Consider the following 20995-nt stretch of genomic DNA (forward strand, 5'->3'; position numbering starts at 1 on the left):
GCTGGATGAATAGGCTCATCCTCTGATGCTTAACAAATGGAAACAGAAATGTATGCAGGCAATTTTGTGAGAAATGTATACTCATTTTTGCACTGTATTAGATAGCAGTAAATCCAATAGATTCATGACAAGCACTGAAAGATAGATCACATAGCTGTCAAAATTTTTTAATATTCAGGCAACTAATATAACCAATTCAAGGATATTCATATATGTTCATCTTACCTGCTTTATGCTGTACAGCAACAGGTTCGTTCAATCATCAGTAAACAATACAATTATAGCCTTTGAGCTACATCTCTGATTTTCTTCCATGAGTTCAAAGATTGACTTTATCATGATAGTTCTGTGTTTTATCTTAGCTGGTACAAAACTTATTTTAAGGAATAAGAACCTTATTACATCTCTATAGGGCTAATGCAAATCATCTTAGGCTTTTATTAGTTAACCATTTTACAATTACCTTGTTTTTCAGTTTATTTTCCTTTGGAATTTTCAGTCTTCTTCTGATTTTTACCTGTTAATTGTTATTCAATAAATTGGAAGCATTTTATAGCTGACAGCAACTTAAATTCAGACCAATCTTCTCATACCACCATCTTATGGCTGCTTTTTTGCATTCATGAGACTAAGGAATAAAACCATAAAACCATAACAGACATCATGATGGAACGACATCAGCTGTTGGTCCACAGAGCTCAGACTAGAGTACTTGCTGCAACACCAACTGTCTTCAACTGCGCCATCAACTGTCTGCCATCAACTGTCTGCCATCCTGCTGCCAGAGGCCTGAGTTTTAGTCCATTCCAGACATCGTTCATTGTTCAAAACTCTTAACAATCCTGAAAGAGTCAGAAAGGAGTTAGAGAAGAGCATAAGAGCAGGATTTAAAGGGAAAAAAGATGGGTTTTGATATTTATGAATCAGTAAAAAACTAAGTCATATGCTTATGGTTTGCACCATAGTGCCTTATGAATAGTATGCTTATGTATGTTACAAGAGTTTCCTCCTTCTTTCAGACTTTCGTCATTATTACACATGCCATCATCTGGCAAGAGATCAGATTTTTAAACAACTGGATCAGATTTTTAAGCCAAAGTGAAACGTTGGCCATTGTCTCTATACGATAAGTACTGAGACAACAGGCAGTGGGTTCCAAAAAGCAAAATGGTGATAAGGAAACATTAAACATTAAAAGTCATTAGATGTTAAAGGACTAGAAATGGAAATGAAGTAGATATTAATTTGTCTTACAATTTTTTTTCTTTAAAAAGCCCATTGGTACATATTTTACATTTGGTTTTGAGTTTGTTTTCATAAGGCATGTTTCTTCTAAAAAGTATTAGTAAAAAACATTTTTGCAATGAGTTCTGGTAATATTTCCCGTTAACTTTTACCTCCATGTGGATAGATGCCAAAGAGACTCTGACTTGAATATAAAAACATGACACGCTCTGTTGTTGTCATACTCTTGTACTGATTACCTTTACTTCTCTCTTTGATAGTAATAAAGATAAGCAAGAAGTCTCATAAAGTCTCATAAAAAAGTGGTAGTCAGGTAATTTTATCATAGTGCCATATTTAATTTATTGCAGTAAGACTAAGCACCCTGGTGAACAATCAATCAACTGAGAACAGTTTTGTTTTTTTATTCAGAGGTCAAAGTCTTAGTGGTTTCCATCTAACTGTAAAAAAAGTTAAACTGTAACAACAGACTTCTGCAGCTGAAACACTATTTTGGATCTACTTTTGGATCTAATTATCTAATTGGACTGGTTCTTATATAACGGTTTTCTGCTCTACCTGAGCACTCAAGGCACTTTATACAACTTGCCTCATTCACATCATTTCATACAAGCCCATTTTTATGCTTTTTCTACATGCTTTTTTAAGTGTTTTCTATCTAACATTCACACACCCATGGAAGCATCAGAGAGCCACTTGGGGTTCAATATCTTGCCCAAGGATATTGAGCATGCAGACTGTAGCAGCCAGGGATTGGAGCTCCAACCTTCCAATGAGACAACTTAATCTACCACAGGGAACAGGCCTGTGAGCTGCCTGGACTTGCTGTCCTCGTGTAAATTAACTGATTTTAAAGGTCACTTCATGTCTCGTCCTGTTTTAGCTTCTTCTTGCAGTTTTCAGAAGTTTGAAAAGAAAGATGAAAGACTGAACACTCTGAATAATAGTATAGAGTGTGAAAACAACCCTCTATAGTCTCATTGAAAATTGTAGTATCCTGGTCTGAGTGAAGGAGATCATTCTTACTTTACTACATGTGCAACTAAGTTCCAATAAAGTCGAAACGTAAAACATGTCCTGGACTTATGTTGTATAGAGAGGGTGTTTAGAGAGTGAATTTTTTTCTTTTTTTGAGATTCCCAGATAGAGGTAAATTGAAAATTCATGTACAATACTACTACTGGAAACCTCCATTACGAGGACTAAAATGGACATAGATTTATGCTACTTCAGTTTTGTTGCATTGAATTTGGTAAAGTCACAAATAAAAACTTTATAACTTTTGTTGTTGTTGTTATTATTATTATTATTATGTTATTTACTCTGTTATTTACATAAACAATTAAACAGAATCACAATTTTCAAATCCTTTAAAATCTGTTTTTAAAATCACACTCAGAAATCACACACTAGAAAGCAAAGGGAGATGTAAGGTTTGCTCATTTACCGGATTGAATAATAGCTGTTACTGATCGGATTTGGGGAAATTCCTCCTGAAAGAAAAATGAAATAACCCAGGACGTAAAGGGTTTATTTCATAAAACATAGTCAGCACTTCCTGTGCTATTGACCCTATGACGGCTGAGATTCCTCTCCGTTTTACTGGAATCCAAGCTAATGCCATCCAGACTAAAATATTGCTTTAATCTGGATGGCTAAATGGCTAAAAATATAGTTTTGGGGTCCAAATGCAAAACTCTGCTCATTTGTGATTTTTCTATGTAGATAAATATAATTTGCTTTCATCTGAATAGCTACTGAAGTGTATACAGAGTTTCCTAAAATAGTCCCATGGAAATTATGTTTACCGAGGAACATATCCAGTCCCACAAAACTCTGTGGAACTCCAAAGGTAGCACATTTCTCTTAATAGCAATAGTTTTATTCTAGTTAGTAATCATGTTGTGATCAATCCAATTACATTTCTGGAGAATAGGAAACTGTTTATTGCTTGATGCTAAAAAGTTACATTTAAAGACCTTGGTTATAAAAAAAAAAAAAAGAGTTTTTGATACTGTCACGGCGGGGTGCGCCGGTGTGTGTGGAAACAGGACCCAAAAGCAGATGACGATGAGGAGTAGTAAGGTTTAACAGAAAGGTGAGGCTTTATTTAAATGACGGCAGGGTTAAACCAGGAAACCAAAACAAACTGGCAAAACACTAAGAAACAAAACACTAAAGGTACTAAGACCAAAAACTATAACTATAACTGAGGTGGAAAATAACAGGCAAAGACTAAGACTATAACTGTAACTCTGGTGAGATAAACAGACTAAGACTAACGTGGAATTAACAGACGAAAACTAGAACTATGGCTGAGGTAAACAGACGAACCGACAATGGCATGAAGAAAACAAAAGGCTTAAATACAGACATGAGGTGATCAGGGGAAGTGGGGACACATGGGGGAACAGCTGACAGACATAAACCTAATGACAGGACCAGGAGAGGAAAGCTAAATACAATGAACAAAGAACACATGACATTGTCAAAATAAAACAGGAAATACTAAAACTAAACATGACAACACAACTTAACAGACCTAATACGTGATGAATAAATACAAAACCCCAAAACATAGAAAACCCAGGAACAATAACTGCCTAAACTAAAGGCAGATAGGAAATAACACAAACTAAATCACATAACAAAATGAGACAAATACAAACATGAACTCAGAGCGCTGGGTCAGAGACCCAGCCTGTGACAGAGCCCCCCCCTCAAGGGCGGATTCCAGACGCCCAAAACCAGAAAACAAACACAAAACCACGACAACCCACCCAGGGCGGGCGGAGGGGGACCAGGAAGGAGGGCCGGAAACAAAACCAAAAACAAAGCACCAGAAGCACACAGGCCAAAAACAACAAGGGTACAAGAGTCCGAGACCCAGCTTCAGGAGGGCGACCATGAACCCGGCAGAACAGGAGCGAATGGCGAAGCGGTTCAGGCGGCCGCCCCGGAGGTCGACAGCAAAACAAAAGAGAGGACAAAAGTTCGGGAGGCCGACCAGGAGGCCAACGGTCCAGCAGTCCACAATCCATGAGCTCAGGGGGCCGACCCGGAGGTCGAGAGCACAGCAGGTCATAGTTCACCAGTTCAGGCGGCCGACCCTGATGGCAACGAAGTCCAGCTGACGGCCCGGAAAGCGGCCGGCGATTCCGAGGGGCAAAACGTGGCCTGGGCGGCGGCAACACAGCCGCAGGACCAGGCGAGGCCGACACAGAAGCAGAGGCCAAAGCTGGACCAGGCGAAGCACAAACTGGAGCTGGTCCAGGCGAAGCAGAAGCAGAGGCTGAAGCTGGACCAGGTGAAGCACAGACCGGAGCTGGTCCTGGCGTAGCAGAGGCAGAACCAGGTGACAGTGAGGCAGCCACAGGTGGTGGCTGGACGGGCTCCTCAGGCCCCCCAGCCGACATGGCAGGAGGCTGTGTAAGTTGCAGCAACACACAGTCTATATTGGGTGAAATGAGTTTATATGTGTTCTCAGACTGAGGTGTGGCAGAACCAGGCGAGGCGTCGTCCTCAGGCTGAGGCGTAGAAGCAGCAAGCAGTAGTGCAGCAGGTGGTGGTCCTGCAGGTGGCGGCACGGGAGCCGCAGGAGGTGGCGCTGCAGCCACAGGTGGTGAAGCAGAAGGTGGCTGAACGGTGTGTAGAAGTAAGAACCAAGAATCACACGTCGGATCATAATCACCTAGCTGAGGCGTAGGCAGTGGTGGTCCTGCAGGCGTCAGCACGGGAGCCGCAGGAGGTGGTGCTGCAACCACAGGTGGTGAAGCAGAAGGTGGCCAGACGGGCTCCTCGGGCCCTCCAGCTGACGTGGCGTGAGGCTGAACGGGCTCCTCGGGCCCTCCAGCTGACGTGGCGTGAGGCTGAACGGGCTCCTCGGGCCCTCCAGCTGACGTGGCGTGAGGCTGAACGGGCTCCTCGGGCCCTCCAGCTGACGTGGCGTGAGGCTGGCTGGGTTCTCCCGAACCTCCAGCAGACGAGACGTGAAGCTGGCTGGGTTCTCCTGAACCTCCAGCAGACGAAACATGAAGCTGGCTGGGTTCTCCTGAACCTCCAGCAGACGAAACATGAAGCTGGCTGGGTTCTCCTGAACCTCCAGCAGACGAAACATGAAGCTGGCTGGGTTCTCCTGAACCTCCAGCAGACACATGAAGCTGGCTGGGTTCTCCTGAACCTCCAGCAGACGAAGCATGAGGCTGGCTGGGTTCTCCTGAACCTCCAGCAGACGAAGCATGAGGCTGGACGGGCTCCCCGGGCCCTCCGGCTGACACTGAAATTGGCTGCACCAGCTGTACCTCCGTCTCCGGCTCCAAACCGGCCTGGATAGCCGTCCCACAGCAGCTTAGCTGAGCCTGAGGGCTAGCATTTCCAGGGCAAACAGTCTCTTTGTAGCCGGGCTCATTAATTGGAAAAGTAGTGTCAAAATCAACAACCTCCTGAGAGAAAACATGAGGAGCCAAAATTAATCACTCCCTTGCGTTCGTGATGCGGAGCGTCGGTGGCGCGCGCGCCGTTTCTTCTTGGAAGTGGAAGACGGCGGAGCGATGGGTGGAAGTCCCTGGTAACTCCGAGGTCCCCCGAGAGCCAGTCGAGTTCCCCGGAAAGAGTGCTCGTGCTCCGGAATGAGCCACGGCTTCCACCGGAGCTCCTCCTCCAAGAGAGCGCAGAATATAGACTGGCGCTCGTCGTCGTCCAAGTCTATGGTGTGCGGCGCTTCCTCGCGCTGAACTGTGACAGGAGTATGGCGAGACTGTGATGAGGGCGTGGAAACTGGTGAGCTGAGAGGTGGTGACGCTGCGGCGAATCTCAGCGAACCGACACGAACACACTCAGGTTCCGGAGGCAGCAATGGAGATGACTGATTGTGGGGTTGTTGTGACTGGTGGGTGCTGGAAGCCATTTCCTGACTCGACAGTTCCTGGGCCTGCAGCATCTCCTTTATCCTCGGTAAAGGCAGCAACTATGGCAGGTGAGTCCGGGAGCTGGAGAAGGCGGGGATCCCTCTCCATAATAGCTTCAGCAACGTTAACCATCACCAGCTTGCTCTTCAAATCGGGCGCTGTAAAGATGCGGTCGAGGATCGCTTGGATACGAGCCGTCTCCTCCAGACACTCGACGAGAGCTGCATCCGCTGGGTCCATACTGTCGGTTCGTTCTGTCACGGCGGGGTGCGCCGTGTGTGTGGAAACAGGACCCAAAAGCAGATGACGATGAGGAGTAGTAAGGTTTAACAGAAAGGTGAGGCTTTATTTAAATGACGGCAGGGTTAAACCAGGAAACCAAAACAAACTGGCAAAACACTAAGAAACAAAACACTAAAGGTACTAAGACCAAAAACTATAACTATAACTGAGGTGGAAAATAACAGGCAAAGACTAAGACTATAACTGTAACTCTGGTGAGATAAACAGACTAAGACTAACGTGGAATTAACAGACGAAAACTAGAACTATGGCTGAGGTAAACAGACGAACCGACAATGGCATGAAGAAAACAAAAGGCTTAAATACAGACATGAGGTGATCAGGGGAAGTGGGGACACATGGGGGAAACAGCTGACAGACATAAACCTAATGACAGGACCAGGAGAGGAAAGCTAAATACAATGAACAAAGAACACATGACATTGTCAAAATAAAACAGGAAATACTAAAACTAAACGTGACAACACAACTTAACAGACCTAATACATGATGAATAAATACAAAACCCCAAAACATAGAAAACCCAGGAACAATAACTGCCTAAACTAAAGGCAGATAGGAAATAACACAAACTAAATCACATAACAAAATGAGACAAATACAAACATGAACTCAGAGCGCTGGGTCAGAGACCCAGCCTGTGACAGATACTGATTATTTAATATTCATCACATTAGGTAAGTTCTGGTTATTGGTTATGATTTCTAGTGTTTAGGTGTTTCTGTGGCTCTTGTCATCCTTGTCTCTATGTTCATGTATTTGATGTTTGACTTTGATAGTCTCGTGTCCTGTGTTCAGTGTTTTGAGTATTGCTCCTGTTTGCTCCGTCCTCGCGTCCCTCTGTGTGTATTTATAATGTGTGCTTCTCCCTGTTCCTCATCGGACCGTCTGTGTGCCTTCCTCCGTGTTGCCCCTGTGTTTCCTCCATCAGCTTTCCTTGCGTTTCCTGGTACCTTGTCCCTTGCTTCGGGTCTCTATCCTCAGGTTATGTGTTTATGCTTATTTTCCCTGCCCAGGTTTTAGTTAGTTTCCTCAGTTCCTCCTGTTTGTAGTTTTTGTACAGCTGGCAATAAAAGCTTGTTTTTTGTTATCATCCACCCTCATCTCCGTGTGCCTGCATTTGGGCCCTCAATCTCCTCCTGCCATGCCATGTGCCTCACCAGACCTGACATAAATGGCAGGTATCTGAGATATTTCAGAGCATCCTGTTAGTTTCTTTAAAATAACTGGAGGCTTTTGTTTTGGAAATAAAATTAAATTGAGATTTTCCTATACCGGCTTGTACAATTTCAGAAACAAAACTCCCCATTCTTAAAGCATACTGATTTCATAGTTTCATCTCTTGTTTATTGGCCACATTTGTTTGTGTGTGTAGGTAAAAAAGTAAGACAGGAGGCCTTTTGAAATTTAACTGACATTTTACTTTCAACCCTAATTCAAAATAAATTTTGGGACAGTGTGTAAAATTTAAGAAAAAAACAAAATGCAATGATGTGGAACAACAATGACATCAAGAGGAAAGAAAATATGCCAGATGTGCAAACACTATTATACAGAGAATAAAAGGCATAAGACAGCATGTCACCTTAAATCTCACAGCTTATTCAATTTTGCTGTGCAAAAAAAGCCACTGTGATTACTAAAGATGGGAGTTAAGAGCTGTTTGTTCACCTTACAGACATATTATCGACTCACAAGAATAGCTGGCATGGTCCTAGTCATCAGCCCAGCCCTTTGCATTAGCCAACACTTTCTGAAACAGGAGGACTTTTCGCTGCAGTTCCAACATGAAGGGAGCGTTCTTTAAAAGCTTTTCAGGTGTGTCTTTATCTTCTTGCTGCAGAATCGTCTGTGCCTTCTGAAACATTTCATCAGTGTAGTGTGATCCTCCATTTGCTGCCACCATGTCATCAATCTTCTTGATCAGCTCAACCACCTGAGTTCTCTTCTTATTCATGTTGTTGAAAACATGGTATCTATTACCACATCGATTCAGCAACTCTTTGAGTTTAGGATGGCTGTTTCTTGTCAAATACTCATGTATGGTTGTTTTCTTGTGAGTCAGGTCATCACCATGAGTAAACAGAATCATCATGTAGTTTGATGCCTCAGGTCCAAAGAGTTGCTCCAGGGCTTGCACACAGTTGTTTTCTTCTTTGGTAAACCGGCCAATCTGAAGGACCATCAGGAAAACATGAGGGCCTGGAGAGCTCATCTGAATGGATTTTGCAATTTCTTTCTTTATGTCATCTGCACGTTTAGATGTATCCAGAAAGCCAGGGGTATCGACCACATGGATCACTCTCTTGCAGTGTTTAACTCGTTCTCTTGCACAGGTCGCCGTCACCGACTCTAAACTCACTTCAGACTCAAAAAGCTCTTTTCCCACAATCGTGTTGGCAGCAGCACTTTTCCCAACACCCGTTTTCCCAATCATCACAATCCTCAGAGGATCACCTGCAGAAAGAAAAAAATGTTTAGTTAGAAACCCAAATTTAGTTGAAAATCTCATTTAAAGCATCTTTTTTACCTTTAGGGATTGAGTCGCTGTTGCCCATCTCTAGTGCGTTTGGAGAATGAAATTGAAGCAGCACTCCACAGTTTTAGTGTGCACTCCGCCCAGAGGGTGGAGCTAATTCTCAGCCTATATCAGCATGAGTCTGACCTATTTCAAAGCAAGTTCAGAGACGCTGCTGAAACCCACAGCACTCTTCATTAAACATTTGCCAAGATGAATTCTCCTGAGCCTTCTCGTAAGTGACAGTTATTTAGTTTTATTGCTTCTTGTCAAAGTTCATCACATTTATGAATCATTTGCTGATGTAATAATGTGATAATGAATTTCTGACCTCGAGATACCCGTATTGGGACCAAGTATCACGTGTTTATTTGAAAATAACATAAAACACAAACAGATTTAACCTCCTGCATTTTTGGAGCATCAGTATTCATCATTTGTCCCAGAGGAGGACAAGCTGAGGACTAGCCCTTTAACCCTGGTCTGGGCCTGCGCCAGGGATTGGCAGATGCAAGTAGACTTGGATCAGAGGCTAATTTATTAATCCTCGGGTGGTTCCTCTGGGAATTCGATTCCAAAAAAGACAGCCGACATAAGTTACGAGTTACAGAATATTATATATATATGTATATATTATTATATATATATATATATATATATATATATATATATATATATATATATACTATATATATATATATATATATATATACATACACACACACACACACATATATATATAAATACAGAGACAATATAAATAAAATATACGAAGGGGATAAATAGAATAAATAGGAATAAAAATACAAGTGAATTGCACATTTCAAGTATTTAGTCTATTGCACCATTGACTATTTACAAAGATGCAAGTGGACTTGGATCAGAGGCTAATTTTTCCCACAGAGATAATAAGAACTACTCTGCGATCAGACCTTGTCCTCTGGTCTAAATCCCAAAAACTTGCGTACGTCATTAAGCTGACGGTACCATGGGAGGAAGCAACTGAGGAAGCATTTGAGCTTAAGAGGCTGCGGTATGCCAACTTGGCAGCTGGGGCAGAGGACAGAGGCTGGAAGATCAAGGTGTGGAAGTGGGGTGCAGGGGCTTTGTAGCCAGTACGACAGCAAAACTGCTTAGAGAGATTGGGATCGGAGGACAGGCACAACGGTAGTCTATAAGAGAATTGGCTAACACTGCTGAGAGGAGCAGTTGTCCCTGATTCTCCAGCCAAGGCTTTTCTCTAGCTTCTCTAATATGTTTCTCTCACCATCTGTGAACCTGCCCAGCTGCATCACAAGTAACGTCACACAATGCCCTTCCTGACAGTACCTCTTACACTCTTCTACCTGTGCCTGGTTTACATGTTCCTCTTCATAAAAAAAGTCTGGGGTGTCAACTACTCTAACTGGTATCCCAAATATCTCCACTATTTTCACCTCACACCTGGTGGTGACTGGTGTGGAGCTGGGATAAGACTGAAAATGTTGGTTTGAACCACCAATGAGCTTCCCAGCAGTCAGGATGGTGTTTGCAGATGCACTCTTTCCAGTTCCGCTTTTCCCGAGAAGAACCATGTTATAGAGACCTTCCCTTGAACCATAGACACCTGGAAGATGTGGTCAGACAAAACATTTAGTTATTTTAGCAGCAGGTCCTTGCAGTTGCTAGAGTCAGACATTAAGACTGCCTGTTTTGGGGTTTTTTTTAACCTCGAAATTTATAAAGGAGTACTTCAAATATTATTTAAATACTTTAATAATTTACTTTCCTGTCAAAGTTACATGTGTTGTGGTTTTTTGAAGCATACCATCATGTTGTCCGGGTGCTCTTTTTGCAGGCAGGGAAATCTGCTGTGAGCTGGCACCTAAAAAGGGCATATCATATACTCATATACTGTGATTTTGTAATTTTGTAACAATACAGTCAGAAAAAAGCAAATGCTGTACTGAGCAACTATGTTAGTGATAGCTTTTGAGAGCATCTGTTTAATTTATAAATGTTGAGTCTGCGATGAGTGCAGTGTGTGTGATGAATCTCTTTTCAGTAGGTAACTTGACTGTCGTTATATTACTTTCTAACAGCATGGTCGTCAAGCATCAGTGTTACTTGGCAGTTTTTTGTCCTACAACAAGTTACACTTCGGCATGAAATCTGTATTTTTCTGTGATTTTCACTTATAGTTAATTTCCATACCATCAGAAACTGATACCAGAATCTCTGTCTTATTTTATCAACATCATGACACCCCAAAGTCACTTTAAAGATGTTCTCATAATGCGAGTGGTTGCAGTTCTGCTTCCCATCTATCAAGCAACTGTTCAAAAGGCAGCGAGAATGCAAGTTCATTGCAGTCTGTATGGCTGCAATAATGTTGGTCACATCATGATTTTCAGTCAGAGTTCCCACTATTCATAATCAGATCATTATGCATTTGGTTAATATTCTCAAATTTAAACAAATACTTTCATTTTAACTTAGTGTTTGAACTGATATGTGTGTGTTTATCAGAAAATTATTTTTCATTTTAAACTCTGGTCTGAAATTTAATTTAAGATGCTGATGAAAATATTTCATTTATTGCCATAATTTATTACATAATTTAATACATGACATAAAGCCAAAAGATCAGTTTCCTAACATAGGTGGATTTAAGAAACTCACCTGTACTCCGAGGATATTGCTGAGCATGCCATGAGTGTCTGAAACATTAATGTGGTCATTAAATATCAACAGAGAAGGAAATGATAAAATATCACAACAATAGCTGTGGCAGGAGTTTTCTGCACTCTCTTGGTCCCAGCTTGTTTTTTTTTCTTTAATAAATCTTCTGAAATGGATGCTTATGCTTGTAATTGAGATTTATCTTTTTTTGAAAGACAAAACATAATTCACTTTAGTTTTGCTTTGAAAAATCCATTTGAATATATCACAAAGGACTGAATTCTGTCATTACCTGTGTTTCACTTTGGTTTGCATTCCTGTCTCTGTAGAAGCAGACCTGCCAGTGTTTCTCTGATAAGTCTCACCTGTATAATCACACTTTCTCCTGATAAAACAGATTTGGAAAAAAATGAACTGCATTCTTCAATGAGTTAATTAAGTAATTAATGAATTAGGCTTCATGTTCATTTTATTTTACAGGATGAAGTTTGGACTTGTTAAATTATGAAGGAGAGATTAAACATGTGCTAAATGTCAGAAATACTACTGTAACTTGTGAGGATTAAACACATTTAGTTAATTATTGTGATCTATGTATTATTCAGAATATAGAACTTTTTGTAGTATTTGAACAATGTGGAATTTCACCATTGATAGAGACAATAGAGAAATACAAACTAGTTGTTAATAAAATATGTCTCAGAGGGAGACAATTCTTACCTCGTGCGTATCAGGTGATCTTTCCTTCGTTTCACAGTGTGTTGGGGGTAGTTATTGTAGTCAAACTGAAATGGCCGTTGGTGTGAACACCACTCCTTACATTGGAAAGCAAGATTTTCATTCATAGTTGCCATCTGGATATTGTACATTTCCTTAATGCGACCTTGTAAATTCTCTCGACTCTCTTCCAACACAATGACTATGTTTTCTGTGACATTTTCTCCAAACACACGTTGAAGGTGAGAGATTTGAGTCACAACTTTTTCCACTTGTGTGTTTTTTGAATCTATTACCAATATGAACAGACAAGGTCCAGGATCAGAAAGAGCCATGAAATCAATGATCAGCTGATCTGGGAAATCATATTGCTCATCAAAGAAATCACAAGTACTGATGATTCTGTAGAGGTTGTTGTTATGCTCAACAAAATTGCCCAGTTTTGTGACAGAAGCATTGGGATCTCTAATGATTGTACTTCCAGTCCTGTTCACTGAGTCAGCACTCTTTCCGAGCAGAGCGATGGTAAACTTCCCAGGATAATCTTTAGGAAAGATAAACAAACTTAATTTTCCATAAAAATGTTGTACAAAACTTAAATCTGTCAATGTTCCTCCTTTATTCTACCTATGGGGTGTGATTCTTCTATAGTAGATTTATTTACACTTATTTTGGTTATTTATATTTATTTAAACATTTATTTTTAACCTCTTACTTAAAAAAACTAACAAAATGTCAGTAAACAGACAATATAATCACTTATCTGTATCTATGAATGACAAATATACTTCAAATTTTAAAAAAGGGGAAATTTGTGTCTCAGACATCACTAAAAGCTCAAGGTGTGACACACACACACACACACACACACACACACACACACACACACACACACACCAACACACACACGCACACACACACACACACACAGCTCAAACTATCTATCTATCTATCTATCTATCTATCTATCTATCTATCTATCTATCTATCTATCTATCTATCTATCTATCTATCTGTTGTCAGTATATAATATTGTAATAAAGCTGCACAGCAGTAACTTACGTGGAGGCTGTGCAGAGCTCATCTTGTTAAGGGCTTAATCATGAAGACTGCAGGTTTCGCTGGAGTCTCTGAACTACCTTTGAAACCGATCAGACTCTTGCTGATATAGGCTGAGAGATTAGATCTGCCCTGTGGGTGGAGTGCGGTCTTTGATCTCACACTAAAACAGTGGAGTTGCATTTCAGTTCATTCTCTATGAAGTCGCGAACAGACAGGAGATGGGCAACAGTGGGTCGATACCAGAAGGTGAAGTTGGAGCTTTAATTTGCTTCAGACTAAATTTAGGCTTTCAGCAGAACCGAATAACACAAAGAATTGATAGGGAGAGATCATTTTTGCATAATTTAACTTCATTTATTGTGTGATTAACTCCTTGGGGACTAAACTGATGTAGCTACAGTACATAGCAACATTAGTAGGAAGTAGGACAGAAGCCCCCCAAATTTACTCACTGGTGGTTGTGGAGATGAAGCAGGTGGAGGCTTAGTAGGCTCCGAGCAACCAGGATGACTTGGAGATGGAAAGGAGGTGGGTCATATGACAGTCTGAAAGGCAGAATGACAGAAGTGCACTGAGGTTTGTAGCACGGGGAACGAAGACTGATTTTCTCACACAGGTGAGCAAGAATCAGTGCGGGAAAGTGGAGGTGATGTAAAGAATAGACTAGATTTCAAGTCTCTATGAACACAGTCAGATTAGATACCAATGCTTCATCAGTTAACTTATGAATAGGCTCCAATTAAAATCTATTCATCCATGCAATAAGTATAACAAAAACGTTCTTTCTCCAGGTGACCCACTGAGGATTGTGATGATTGGGAAAACTGGTGTTGGGAAGAGTGCTGTTGGGAACACCATTATTGGAAAAGAGTTGTTTAAATCTGAAGTGAGTTCAGAGTCAGTGACAGAGACCTGTGCAAGAGAGCGAGTTAAATACTGCAAAAGAGATATCCATGTGGTCGATACCCCCGGCATTCTGGATACATTTAAAAAGGCAGATGACATAAAGAAGGAGATTGCGAAATGCATCCACATGGCCAGTCCTGGACCTCACGTCTTTCTGCTGGTCCTTCAGATTGGCAGGTTTACCCCAGAAGAAGAAAACTGTGTGGAAGCCCTGGAGAAACTCTTTGGACCTGAGGCATCGAACTACATGATTGTAGTCTTCACTCATGGTGACAAGCTGGCTGAGCAGAAGTCCATACAAGAGTATTTGACAGAAGGCCACCCTAAACTCAAAGAGGTAGTGAGCAGGTGTGGTAACAGGTATTATGTCTTCAACAACAAAGATAAGAACAGAGTTCAAGTGGTTCAGCTGATCAAGAAGATCGATGAGATGGTAGCAGCAAATGAAGGATCACACTACACCGATGAAATGTTTGAGAAGGCACGGGAGATTCTGCAACACGAGCGTGAAAAGACACCAGAAAAGCTGTTCAGCCACCGTGAGTTCATGGAAGAGCTGCGGCAAAAAACTCTCCAATTTCAGCAAAAGTTGGCTTTTTTAGAGGACTAGCTCGGTGATTCAGGACCATTTTGACCATCATTTAAAGTTGATTATCTGCCATATGATGAACTAATTAATGGTAATAATTTTTAGTTAATGACAGTTTAGAATCCATTGTTATAGTTTCTAGATTTAGTGAAATGATTCTGGTGCTGATCATTTAAAATATAGTATGAAATTGGTTTCCATGTCAGCTGTATCACTGTAAATTCATCCATTTGTTCACATATTAGTCAAGTCTGGGTTCCAACTTTAAGTTTAAAATCAATTAAAATATGCAAACTCCAACTACATGTGTATAAGGGTAAACATTATCAAGCAAAGGGTGACAACTGATGTAAGGCTGTTAGACACCAAATGCACAGTGAAAAAAATGGCATCAACATGAAAGGATGCTGAGCTGTTGCTGATGTTTCTAAGCAGTAATAGAAGGAGAAGTTCATCCAGTTCTCATGAGGAAATTCACAAAGTTGGTGCTACATAAAGAATAGGTCCAAAAAATATTTTTAACACTCAAAATATTCCCACAGATTTTAGGCATCTGGTGTGTAAAGGCCTTTATTGTTTATGATGATTATAAATATAGAAAACACCACTTGTTATTATTCTGGAGATATACATAAAATCCTGACACAATTTAATTTAATAAAGAACGTTTTCTAAAACTTTTTGTCTTTTCCTCACCACATCAGAATGTGATAATCTGGAGTTTACATTTTAGGGTGGATGCATGGAGCAAACCTTTGAAAACTGAAATCTTAGTAGATGATTAGAACTCCTGGAGGTTGTGCTGGACCTCAAAATAATGCAGTGAATTTCAACACACACTTTAATTTGAGATGCAATGGTTACAATTTACAATTCAATGACTTTAAAAAAATATATATTGTGAATTATTTAAGGTACATACCGTTATTACACATAAAAACATTTGATTATTTTAATATTTTTCTGTGCTTTAGCTGATTTTTTTTAACCTGTTTTTCTATCATGATCTTGACTGCTGTGGATACTAATGGACACCCTGTCATGGGTCGCACCGCTAATACACACCATGCCCAGTGTGCTTGACCTGAAAGCCCGGTTCAGTAGTCTAGTGTGCTAATTGCTGTGTTTGGGCACAGTTAAGTGATTAGTGCCCTGACCTGTTTAAAGATGTGGGTCTGGGTGTGGTTCAATTGGACTTGGAAATGATACATAGTGTCATCATCAATTGCTTTGCTTAAGTAAATAAATCTGTAAGGCCTATGACAGGACAGTGTTTCACAACTGTTGTCTCAGAATTAAGCAACAAAAAATAGAAAATGATTAACCCAACTCAATCATTAAAGTCATGTGTTTGTCAAACTCCAACTGGAGCTGCCAGATTTTTAACTGGTTCAGAGAACAGCTGACACATCAGATCATTGCTGCTCTGGCTCAGTTACATGCATTAAAATACAGCAGATATGAGTAAGGAAAGTAGGACAGAAACAAAGAGATGTTAAAGTGATGAGACATCGTGATGCAAATTCAATTGTGTAGCTAAAGGCAACTGAAAAGTAAGCAGCAGGATTTCCTATGGATTGCTAAGGCCATAGACATATAAGTTTATATAACTGTAAATAACTCAGCCATACCAAAACCAGTGTCTGTGTTATTTTTGTAATTGTGATGAGAGCTAAAAAAAAATGTGAATTTAACTCACTAGCTTTTAATTGTGACTGAGTTATTGTTTTGTTCTTTGTATGTGTTTGTTCCACTTTTTACTTTTTTACTATGTGCAGCACTTTGGTCAACCTGAGTTGTTTTTAAATGTGCTTATTAACAAATTGATTGATTGATTAAAAAAAAAAACCCTCTGAAAACTTCCAAAAATGTCATCTTGAGGCAACTGTTGTGATTTGGCACCACATAAATAAAACTGAATTGAACTGAATTAAACTAAAGTGTGGTTCTTTTCCCCAGGAGTCGTAGTGCAGCTCTTTTAATGAAAAACTTGTGGCTGATGTCATTTCCCTGCTTTGGAAATTAACAGAATTCAAAATATTCACTCTTTGTTTTTTGTTTTTTAATATGTTTACTTTTTCTTCTTAATATAATGTAAACTGCCAGAAACACTGAAACAGGAAAATATGAGGAAGAAAGTTACAAAACTGCAGGCGACACACAGGCCTCATTCAAGAGAAATAATAATGAAATATTACTGTTAAATGAGTTTTGTGTCTCTGCTTCTGTCTGCTTTTACATTTGAGCTTTTATTGATAGCTGGATGGAAGCCAGACTTTGGTAGGAGATTTAGACTTTTTGGGTATAAAAACCTGTTATGTACAGAGCACGTTAGCATTTTTCTTTCCCACTATAAAAAAATCAATTAACATGATGCTATGACTTGATAATGATAACCTCAGATAATGTCATGTTATCTAATACGGCACTATTATATTAGATAACATATTATCTGACTGCAGTTTTACCTCATGAGACTGCAAATTGCTAACTGTATTTCTTTTTATGAAAGCTTATGGGAAAAGAAGCCTTTTTCCCACTTATCTTTATTACAACGAAAAAGAAAGGAAAACACTGACCAGTACACGAGGATAACAACAGATTGTCATAACTTTTTATATTCAAAAGTCAAAGTCTCTTTGGTGTCCATTCAAATGGACATAAAGGTTCACAGGAAATATAAACAGAAGTCCTTCAGAACAGTTTTCACAAAGACTACTTTATACTGAGAACTATTTTTTAAGAACACAAAATCAAAAACAGTGCCATGATGCAAATAACAGTAAGAGTCTAACAGCAGGTTTATGTGATGAAATTTCAAAGTCTCTACAGTTTCTGTCCAGCTGCAAATAAAGTCACATCTTAATTAAATGTAAAGAGTTTTCCTAACAAAACAAAATTATAACAAGTAATGGTAACAGTTTGGGCTTTATAGTTACTGGTGTTTCTTTATTGATAGCACATAATTGGGCCTTTACATACAGTAACAGGGTGTAACACAAACCGAACTTACTGTACAGAAGTACGGCGGAAGTAGTCTCTAAAAACTCTGTACGGTAAGTTCGGTTTGCGTTTCCCAGCAGGTTTATCTCCACCTGGAAGCAAACCAAAGCACACTAATAAAATACTGATCTGTTGCTTTTATCCACGTGTTTCATTGTGATTTTTATACTTCTGATGTACTTTGGTTTTAAAACTGAAAAAATATTTTTATACTTTTACACCCTGTTACTGCATGTAAAGGCCCAATTATGTGCTATCAGCCCAAACTGTTACCATTACTTGTTATAATTTTGCTTTGTTAGGAAAACTCTTTACATTTAATTAAGATGTTACTTTATTTGCAGCTGGACAGAAACGGTAGAGACTTTGAAATTCCATCATATAAACTTGCTGTTAGTGTGATTTGATGCTAATAAATAAAAGAGCAGTATTTCATTAGCCCAACACACAGGGTGATCCGCGTCAACTCACTAACGGAGTTTTGCTGCATTAATGCCGTTGCGGCGTTACTGTCATTTTAACGAGATTAACGCTGACAGCACTAAAAACATTTGATCTAACAGCTTAACCTCTTTTTAAATGCTTAAAAAGAAACATGGGGAAGTCCAACTACAAATCTGAAGTCAAGTAATAATAATAAATAAATAAGTTTGGATTAATTTGTTACTGATTTCATAAACTTTGATTCTTACTTTCATACTTTGAAGTGTAGTTTAACTTGTAGAAGTAATTGTACTCAAATTTCAAACTCAGAATAAATTCAAATGGATCCTTTTTGTAAGCCAAATAATGAGATATTTTCAAATGGTGTAAGTTTTTTTTCCCATTACATGTTGACTAAACATTCAAACAACCCACTGTCAAATAAATCAAATCAATTTACGCTGCAGCTGATACCTGTTAACAGCTGAAACAACGGTGACACTTAGTGGAAAATAACCAACACTGCGAGTTACAGTGAAGACACATAATGCTCTGACAGGAACACTGAATTATTACAGCTGTGCTCATGTGTTAAATACTAACATATGTGCATACTTTGGTGTATGTACGCAGATTTATAAACACTACTTGATAAATAGCACTGCTAAAGTCAATGTGTTTTTGTGTTACTTCTTTGTGATAAAGAAAAATGAAAAAGTTAATTTTTTGTGCATTATTAGGTAGGTAGTGCCAAGAGCCATGGTTTCACCATCATTACCAACAATTTTCTTATCCATTTATAATAACACAATTTTAATACGCACTTATTTACTGGAGGCATGTATGCATATCTCCTTGCTTTTAAAGTATATGAAAATATATAACCATTTAATTTATGAATATTATATATGGTTGATAGATGTGACTTGCAAATTTTAAAGTTCAGGTGAACCATTTCTGCTTGAAATAATGCATTCACTTCATGAATTCATGTGATTAAGTATTTTCCAAGGAATAGGTTGGGGCAGTACAAGGTGGCTCTATAGTATAGCGATTTACACATCAGATCAGTTGTACCTGTGATATGTCCTGGCAATCTGTCATGGCCCAACAATAATTATACACACTCCAGAAGATATCCCATCCTGTCCACAGTTACTGGTCTTATGAATGCAGCTTCTTGTGTCCAATTGTCCAGTCCCATAGTACGCGCTGACCATTAAGCATGTACAGTGAAGTATGTATATGTATTTAGCTGTGTCACAGCATTTCCTAATTGTACAGCAGTATTCGTTTTTGCCATTAGATGGCAGTAGAGGCCTTGGTATGTCATTTTATCCACAATAAATTTACATCCAGCGCATGGATCCAGAAAAATCCATGTTCCTCTCAGAGATGGTGGCTGTTGGATGTTCCAAGTGATTGATGTTATTAGATTGAAAAGCTGCTCACTAAGAAATGTATCGAGTTTCTTATTATGTCCCTAATTAATTACATAATGAGTTCCTTAATAAGTGTAATATCTGTAAAAGAATTTTTAGGCTGGATAGGACAGCATATAATACCCAGTGGGGCATGATCTGCTTGGTTAAGAATGGGTGGTGTCTGTTTTGGTCAGACTTTTGAAATGTTTGGTCGCCTATAAAATCTGCCAACATGTATCCTCCTCTGTGGCATTGTGAAGAACACAACAAGCTTATGTTGGATCAGAATATATTAACTCATTGGTGGCAGGCCCTAATTCTCATTGAGGTCTTCCCTGATCTGGCCTAGCTTGTTGTTTCTCTGTTTCATCCGTTATCTTCATTGTCAGTACAGTTTCATGTATTTATTTCCATTTGGAGTTTTCATGCTTGTTTCCTCATCATTAACTGGGGACCCCTGCCTAATGTTGTCAATTCACTGTTAGCAGGCACCACCATCAGGGCACCATGAACAACACTTCATATCGATTTGCTTTTTCATCTGTAAAATCAAATTGATGTAAACTACACAACCAACTTTTTGTTGGCAAATTTGGAGCAAAAACAAATGTAATTTGTGCAGACTTACCAATTTGCAGGTGCTAATAAATTAGCATAGCATGTTAATAGCATTAACATCAACTGGCTGTGTTACCTGGGAAGCTAATTAGCCACGCATTTAATGTCAGCTCCATGCCCTCCTGGGTTTTAATTGCACCTTAGATCACATATGCATCAACACTACAATGAGCGGGTGGAGGGAGGTTTGGAGTCTTCTCCCACCCCCATTCTCTGCGGCCTGCTGGAGCGGGAGGGCTAGTAGGAGGAGTTGGCCGTCCGGCTGCGGTCTGGGGTGTGGGGCCTCCCTGCTGCTGCGGAGTCGGGGTGGTCTGCCTCTCCCCACCGCAGGGAAAAGGGTAACACCACCTGGGTCTGGGTGCAATTCCCCCCTCCAGGGGCAAGGGTACCTAGACCCGGTTTGTAGAGTACGCTTGGGGAGTGTGATGTGTGTACAGCGTCTCTTTATGTCTATCTCCACGTTGGTTGAGTGTGGAGTGAGTGCACATGAGAGCATGAGGGTGGGAATGGATGTTTGTGTCTGTGTGTGCCTGTATGTCTGTGTCTATATGTCAGGTTGGGTATCAGACGCCACCTCTCTGGGGACATCTCAGGCCCTCCAAGGTTTGGAGGCCTATCT

General features: G+C 40.0%; 3 protein-coding genes across 3 annotated transcripts; 1 reads left to right on the top strand and 2 right to left on the bottom strand.

Moving 5' to 3' along the window:
* Positions 1-7145: 7145 nt before the first annotated feature.
* LOC102307084 (GTPase IMAP family member 7-like) lies at positions 7146-9015 on the bottom strand. The gene is made up of 2 exons (XM_042217016.1): positions 8986-9015; positions 7146-8912 (listed from the first exon to the last, which is right to left on the bottom strand). Exons 1-2 carry the CDS (start codon positions 9011-9013, stop codon positions 8170-8172), a joined length of 771 nt encoding a protein of 256 aa, XP_042072950.1. The 5' UTR covers positions 9014-9015; the 3' UTR covers positions 7146-8169.
* Positions 9016-10160: 1145 nt separating this feature from the next.
* Positions 10161-13515, bottom strand: LOC121813320. Its single transcript, XM_042217015.1, has 6 exons — positions 13414-13515; positions 12355-12895; positions 11927-12019; positions 11635-11672; positions 10781-10837; positions 10161-10579 (listed from the first exon to the last, which is right to left on the bottom strand). Exons 1-6 carry the CDS (start codon positions 13433-13435, stop codon positions 10161-10163), a joined length of 1170 nt encoding a protein of 389 aa, XP_042072949.1. The 5' UTR covers positions 13436-13515.
* A 98-nt stretch (positions 13516-13613) lies between these two features.
* Positions 13614-15546, top strand: LOC102304583 (GTPase IMAP family member 7-like). Its single transcript, XM_014331210.2, has 2 exons — positions 13614-13659; positions 14205-15546. Exons 1-2 carry the CDS (start codon positions 13632-13634, stop codon positions 14927-14929), a joined length of 753 nt encoding a protein of 250 aa, XP_014186696.2. The 5' UTR covers positions 13614-13631; the 3' UTR covers positions 14930-15546.
* Positions 15547-20995: the final 5449 nt, after the last annotated feature.

Source organism: Haplochromis burtoni, unplaced genomic scaffold (assembly GCF_018398535.1).
Source record: "Haplochromis burtoni strain Fernald_Lab_line unplaced genomic scaffold, NCSU_Asbu1 Contig_1494, whole genome shotgun sequence".
Taxonomy (NCBI): domain Eukaryota; kingdom Metazoa; phylum Chordata; class Actinopteri; order Cichliformes; family Cichlidae; genus Haplochromis; species Haplochromis burtoni.